At 46.6% G+C, this 7307-nt stretch overlaps 1 protein-coding gene across 1 annotated transcript in view; it reads left to right on the forward strand.

Annotated features, from left to right (window-relative positions):
* The window catches only part of APOLTP (apolipoprotein lipid transfer particle homolog), a 140312-nt gene extending 133693 nt beyond the window's left edge, over nucleotides 1-6619 (forward strand). Inside the window, exon 67 of the mRNA XM_087870433.1 lies at nucleotides 3770-6619. Coding sequence (XP_087726559.1) covers nucleotides 3770-3774 — 5 coding nt within the window. The 3' untranslated portion in view covers nucleotides 3775-6619. The remainder of the gene's footprint in view (nucleotides 1-3769) is intronic.
* The last annotated feature ends 688 nt before the right edge of the window (nucleotides 6620-7307 follow it).

The following is a 7307-nucleotide window of genomic DNA, read 5'->3' on the forward strand; positions in this document are numbered from 1 at the left end:
AGAAAGAGAGAGGGAAGGAGGGAGGGAGGGAAGGGAAATACTAGCAAACAGAATTCAACAGTGTATTAGAAGGACCATACACCACACCAAGTGGGATTTATTCCTGAAATGCAAGGATGGGTCAACATAGGAAAATTATTTGATAGAATACACCACATTACCAGAATGAAGGACAAAAACCACATGCTCATCTCAGTTGATGCAAAGAAAACATTTGAACAAAAATTCAATATCCTTTCATGATAAAAAAAAAAAACACTCAACAAACAGACTAAAAGGAAACTTCAACTAATAAAAGGCACAGATGACAAGCCCAGAGATAAGGTATCCAATAGTGAAAAACTGAAAGCTTTCACTCTGAGATCAGGAATAAGACAGGGATGTCTATATTGGCCTCTTCCATTTAATATAGTATTCGGAGTGCTAACCAGAGCGATTAGGCAAAGAAAAAAAAAAGGCATCTAAATTGGAAAGGAAGACATTATCTCTGTTCTTAGACGAAATGAACATATGAATATATCTAAGATCTATGTACCTGCAGACAACGCTAAGGATTACACACACACACACGCGCACACACACACACACACACACACACACACCCTATTAGAATAAATTTGGAAAAGCTGCAGATACAAAATCAACACAAAACCTGGTGGTGTTTCTATACACTAACCAAAAGGAAATTAGGAGAATAATTCCACTTACCGTAGTATTAAAAGAAATAAAATACTTGGGAATAAACAACCAAGGAGCTGAAAGACCTGTACACCACAAACTATAAAACATTGCTGAAAGAAATTAAAGACTCAAATGAATGGAAAAATATCCCATGTTACTAGACTGGCATACTTAATATCATTAGTATGTCAGTAATACTCAGTGACCTACAGATTTCAAGGAATCCTCCATCAAAATCCCAATAGCCCTGTTTTACAGAAATTTAAAAAAAAATTGGGGCACCTGGGTGGCTCAGTCGTTAATCATCTGCCTTCAGCTCAGGTCACAATCCCAAGGTCCGGGGATCGAGACCCGCGCCAGGCTCCCTGCTCAGCAGGAAGCCTGCTTCTCCCTCTCCCACTCCCCCTGCTTGTGTTCCCTCTCTCACTGTCTCTCTCTCTGTCAAATAAATAAAATCTTAAAAAAAAAAATCCGTCCTAAAACTCATATGGTCTCTCAAGGGCCCCCAGATATCCAAAGCAATCTTGAAAAAGAACAAAGTTAGACATCTTATACTTCCTGGTTTCCAACTTATAACAAAGTACAGTACTCAAAGCCGTATGGTACTCACACGAAGATAGATACACAGACCAACGGAAGAGAATAGAGAGCCCAGAAGTAAACCCTTGTGATTTCTGACAAGAGTGTCAAGACCATTCAACGGACAAAGCACAGTCTTTCCATCAAATAGTGGGGCGGGGGGGGGGCGGGGGGGGATGGGTATCTACATCCAAAAGGATGAAGTCGGACCCTTACTTTATACCACATTCACTCAAAATGGATCAAATGCCCAAATATAAAAACTGAAACTATAAAGCCCTCAGAAAACAGGGAGGAAGCTTCACGGCGCTGGATTTGGCAGTGTCCTTGCATAGGGCACCAAAGGCACCGGCAACTAAATAAGACAGACAAACAGACTTCATCAGAATTAAAAACTCTGCACAAAATAACACGATCAACAGAGTATAACGGCAACCTATGTAGAGGGAGAAAATATTTGCAAATTTTATCTGATGAGGGGTAAATATTCTGAATATATAAAGAACAGCAAACTCACTATCAACAAGACAACTTGATTAAAAAATGGTCAAAGGAGAGCCACGTGGCCGGCTCAGTCAGAGAAGCATGTGACTTCTTCATCTCAGGGTCAGGAGTTCGAGCCCACATTGGAGATTACTAATAATAGATTTAGAAACAAAGGACCTGAATAGACATTTCTCCAAAGACGACATCCAGACAGCTGACAGGCATGTGAGAAAATGCTTAATATCATTCATCGTCAGGGAAATGTGAATCAAAACCAAATGACCTATCGCCTCACGCCCATTAGGACGGCTACTATAAAAAAAAAATTAGGAAAGAAGTGTTAGCGAGGATGTGGAGAAATTGGATCCCTTGTGTACTGTTGGTGGAAATGCAGAAAAAAAAAAAAGATGCAGCCACTCTGGAAAACATTATGATGGTTCCTCAAGAAATTAAACATAGACTCACCATATGATCCAGCAACTCCACTTCAGGGTACATACCCGCAGGAATTGCAAGTACGGGCTCAGACATCTGTACCTCCATATTAAGAGCAGCGTTATTCACAGCAGCTTACAGGTACTAGCAACCCAGTGCCCACCGACAGATGAATGGATAAGCTCACGCAACATTATCCTTAAGAAGCAAAGATACTCTGACACTTGCTGCGCATGCACGAACCCTGAGGACATTACGCTAAACGCAGGAAGCCGGTCACCAAGAGACCGATACCGTCTGATTCCATTTACAGGAGGCCCCTCGAGCAGTCCAAATCATGGCCACAAAGTCTCCACGGCTAGAGGTAGGGAGCATGGGGGGTTGAGGGTTAATGCGGACAGTTTCAGTTTGGCCGGATTAAAAAAAAAACGTTCTGGAGACGGATGGTGGCGACGGCGGCACGGCACTGTGACTGTCCTGAAGAGGGCTTTCCCGTGCACTTATACACGGTCATTTACGTTGTTTTAATTAAAGAATGTTTACGGAGCACCCACTCCGTGCTAGGCACGGTGATACAACCGTAAACACTACTTCTGAGCGAGGCAATTCTAACAAAACGAACACACTCAAGGAGCCAGAATTCTAAGAGCAAGAACCGGCACAGACAGACACGCAGGGATTCACAACTGGGTTTATCTGACCCCGACTGTACATTTGGGCAGGAAGCTAGAAAGTATTTTAGAAGTGTATCTTATCTGGAAAAGAACCAAAATATAATCTCTGTAGACGACAGATGAGGCATTTAATGGAATTCTTTAATGTTCATATTTTGTAAGAAATGCAACACATGACCGATAGGCGGGACCTCCCTGAAACCAACACCGAGAGGTGTCTGCTCCCCAGGCCTTACCAGCACGGGCAGCCCTCTGGAGTCAGCAGCCAGATAAAGACACGCTGTCCCTGCTTCTACTGCACACGTCGACAACCCCATCCCACTCAGACCACAAAACAGCGAAGGACAAGGGATCTGAAAGAACAACTTTTAAAACTCACCTGCTAATGGCGCCTTGCCTAGGGGGGGTGCAGAGGGTCCGTCCCTTCTAAGCTGAAGAGATCCACACTTGGGTGTGAGCCAGAGAGTCCCGGGGTGAGGCTGGATTGCTCTGAAAGTGGAGGGAAACCGCCGAGAGGTCACCAAATACTCTAGATCCATCCGAATGTCCCTGCTGCTTTGATGACCTGGACATCCTCTCTTTATCCCTCAGGAGTCAGTTCAGGCATGATGCCCTGAACTTTCCTTCACCCCCACTCTGGGTTGGGTGCATCCCCTGTGCTCCCAAAGCCTTGGCTGCTGGGTTTCAGCACTCCCCCTGCTCTGGGAACTCCATGGTGGGGATTGGGGGGACCATGTTTTGCTTCTTTGCCTCTCAGGTGTAGGGAACCCCCTGACCATGCCTCCTACTCTTTTCCAAATGGGAGAGGTCCTTTTAACGACACCCGCCCCCACTCCGGGCCTGACGCTGCTGGGGCTGCCAAAAGGGCCCCCCGTCTTCTGGGCGCCCAGCATGGCCTTCTCTTCTCTTTCCAGTTTGAGATTGTGTCTGAGCCAGCACCAGGCTGCCAAAGATTTCAGACTCCTTCACCTTCTCCCACCAATTCCAGCTCCTCGGCAAGGCCAGGATTCTTGGCTGGGACAGAACCACCAGCATGAAGGGCCAGGAGGCTCAGAGATCACACTTGCTCCAGATACAGCCAAGGAGGGCTCGGAGTCGAGGATTTCAAAATACTTCTGGGGACCATAAAGTTCACAACTGGTCTGGAGGATTCTCTACTTTCCCTGACACCTGCACTGCTCTCTAGGAGAGACAGCCTGGCCCCCTGGGCCCACCTCTGCAGACAGACCTCCATTCCAGCAGCTGTTCTTGTGCAAGATGTTTTTACTCTTGCTCGGCTGCTCCGTCTGAGGCCGCCACTGTGTGAGCCTGGGCTGCCCTGGGGCCTTCCTCGCTCAGGACTGGCCTCCCCTCCCCTCTACAGCATCTCCCTTAAGGCGTGAGGCTCCTTGAGATGGACCCGTGGTCCCAAATTCCTTCCTGATCTGGTGGGAGAGTGTCCCTCTTCAGGGTAGATACTGAATCTGGAACTGAGTATTTGGGGGACACTAGAGAGGGCCTCCTTTTTGAGGGGCTGGTTTCCACAGACACCTGCTAGGGCCCCAAGAATATAGCCTTCAAAGCTGTTCACTTTCTTTGGGAAGGCAGACCTGTCCCTTGAATTTTTGACCGAAAAACAAATCTGGCAGAGTCCCTGAACAGATCCACTGGATGGATGGGGCTGATCATTCACTGGTATGATGGGGGAGGCTTGGGTGGCTGTGAAATCTGCCCACCAGTGGAAGCCCCTCCCCCTAAGCCCTCTGTACGTGGAGTCCTAAGGTCCCGATTCCAGAACAAAGGGCGAAGTGTCAGACACGAGGAACGGGTCAACCAGAAGGTGAGAGGCCACATTCAGTGGCCCTGGCCTCCCCACACCTAAATCCCCAGCACACAGCAGATGCTCAGTAAAGTTTAGAAGCAGCAGCTCTAGAGAGTTTGAGGGTTTTTTAAAGACGGCGTAAATGGGGCCAGCCCAGTGCATTCCCACACGCTCGAGGGACGTGCGAGGGGAGGGGTGTCCTGATGTGTTGAGTGTATGCTATACTGCCATGGGTTGCAACCAGAAGACCCCAGAGTCCAGGCACTACTCTTTGAAAGACGTTTGATCTTTTCTTAGACCTTATAGTACCCAGTGAGGCATGCACCCCATGTCATGGAAGGGGGCGGCTCAGAGAGCCCAGCTGACTTACAGAAGGTCATCTGGCCAGCACGCGGCCAGGCTGGCGCTGATCTGGGCCCACTGGACCCTCGAGGCTGCCAGCGTCAGTCACCACCTCCTACGTTTGAGCTCCATATAGTGTACCATTGACATGAAGAGAGTCAAGTGCACCTTTGCCCTGTCCCAAGACACACCTGGAGTACTTACTCATTTTTCCCTAGTCCACATGAAAATGCCCGATGAGCCACGTCACACATAATCAGAAATGTACCCACAACCGTCAGAGGTGCTATGCTAGGCCTTGCTGAAGGGAACTTAGCCCAGGAGGAGGAGGAAGGAATGAGATCATTTACAGTGGAAAGCAAATCGCTGGAATGCCTGGGGGTGGGGTGGGGGGAGGCTGAGCAGTTCAGAGTTAGATACGCCCATGGTTTATAACCACACGACCTCAGTTTCCAGATCTGCTCAAAGAGTCGGTGATTTCCGGTCCAGACAGGAAACTGCAGAAGGTTCCCAACCTGCCTCCCACGCTCTGTCCCCAGCCAAGCATTTACCAGGAAAATAGCGGTAGGCTGGGCACGCGCCCAGACCCCAAGGGGGAAGCCCAGTTCTCCTTTCTCAAGGCAGATTTGACGACACCAACACTTTGCAATTTGGGGTGTATGGCTGGGTGTGCACGCACATGTGCAGAATTTAGAGAAAAACGGATGGGACAGGGAACGATTCCATTAAAAATACCTATTAATATGTCTACAGCATATAAAGAGCAGGTACAAATAAAGATTTTAAAAATCCAGTCTCCATGGAGTGATTTGGTAAAGGAGAGAGCAGGCAAAAGAGAAATACAGCTAAGGGGTCACCATTAGGCAGAAAACTTAATTTTACTGGTAACCAAATACAAATAAAATAACAATGATAGTTTTATTACACCGCAGAGTAGATATATAAGTAATAATACCCAGAACCGGTGAGGCTGTGGGCAAAACCAAAGCCCTCAAACTCTAACTGGCAGTTTTAATTAGTACCTCAGTAGTGGGTTCCTACCGTCTTTTTAAAACCATTCATTCCTTTGACCTAATAAGCCCCACTCCTGGGACGTTATCCAAAAGCAGGGAGGGAGGGGAAATAGGAATGATTCCCAAGCATTTCAAAATAACTTCATTATTCAAAATGATGAAGAATTACAGACTGCTAACAGGGAAATGATTTTTTTAAAGTTGTGGTCTATTAATTTGATATACTATCTCAAACTCATTTGTCAAGAAGTCCAACATGTGACAATATATTAACATGAAAAGATTAGCCTCTAAGCAAAGCAGAAGACAAGACTGCATAGAAATCTGCACTAAGAATGACCACATGTGGACAAGAACTGGTCGGGGATACAGGAAAACGGAAACAGCTCCTACAGGAAGAGTGATCACACAGCAGGTGATCGGTTTTTTTCTTTTAAAAATTCCTTTTGGGGGCACCTGGGTGGTTTAGTCAGTGAAGCGTCTGCCTCTTGATTTCAGCTTAGGGTCTCAGTGTCATGGGTTCAAGGCCCGTGTTGGGCTCCACGCCCAGTGTGGACCCTATTTAAAAAAAAAAAATTATGTAGAAAGAAAAATAAACTTAAAAAAAATAAAGATGGCTTTTATAATTGGTATGTGCTGTTTGTCCCAGAGATTAATAAAAATTGAAAGGAAGGGAGAAGAGAATGGAGAGATAGTGTTTAATGAGTATAGAGTCTCAGGAAAGAAGAAAAGATTCTGGAAATGGATGGTGGGGGTGGTTGTACAACTTGTGAATGCGTCTGAAGCCCCTGAAGGAGACACTTACAAATGGTAAATTTTAGGTTATATGCATTTTACTATAGTAGAAAAAAAATAGTGGGAAGGAAATACAGGCTCCAAGGAATTTTTTTGTTTCTGCGATCAGACGGGTTGGGGGTAGCCATGAGTGGTACATGTTTATAGGGACAGAAGCCGAGAGGGAGAGGGGGACGGAAGGTGGAGACAGAGGAGGGTGAGGCAGAGGAGGGAGGAAGCAGGTGACCCCTTCCTTTTTAAAGCTGCTTTCTCTTCAGGGAGCATAACATGCAGGTCATTTCTTGGAGGAAGCTTCTGTGGGGGAGGGGAAAATGCTTTTGCTCTACCCAGCTTGGGTTCTGTGGCTAGGGCCCCGTCAATTATGCTGACAAGAGACAGACTGGCAAGAAGAAAACAGAAGTTTCTTAGCATGTGCACCAACCATAGCACATGGAGAACTCGCATGAGTAACTACTTGGGGGGGGGCGGGGAGGGAGAGAGTTAACAAAAGAACAACACGTT

This window comes from Ursus americanus, chromosome 2 (assembly GCF_024610735.1).
Source record: "Ursus americanus isolate L20-20 chromosome 2, mUrsAme1.1.p, whole genome shotgun sequence".
Lineage (NCBI taxonomy): Eukaryota > Metazoa > Chordata > Mammalia > Carnivora > Ursidae > Ursus > Ursus americanus.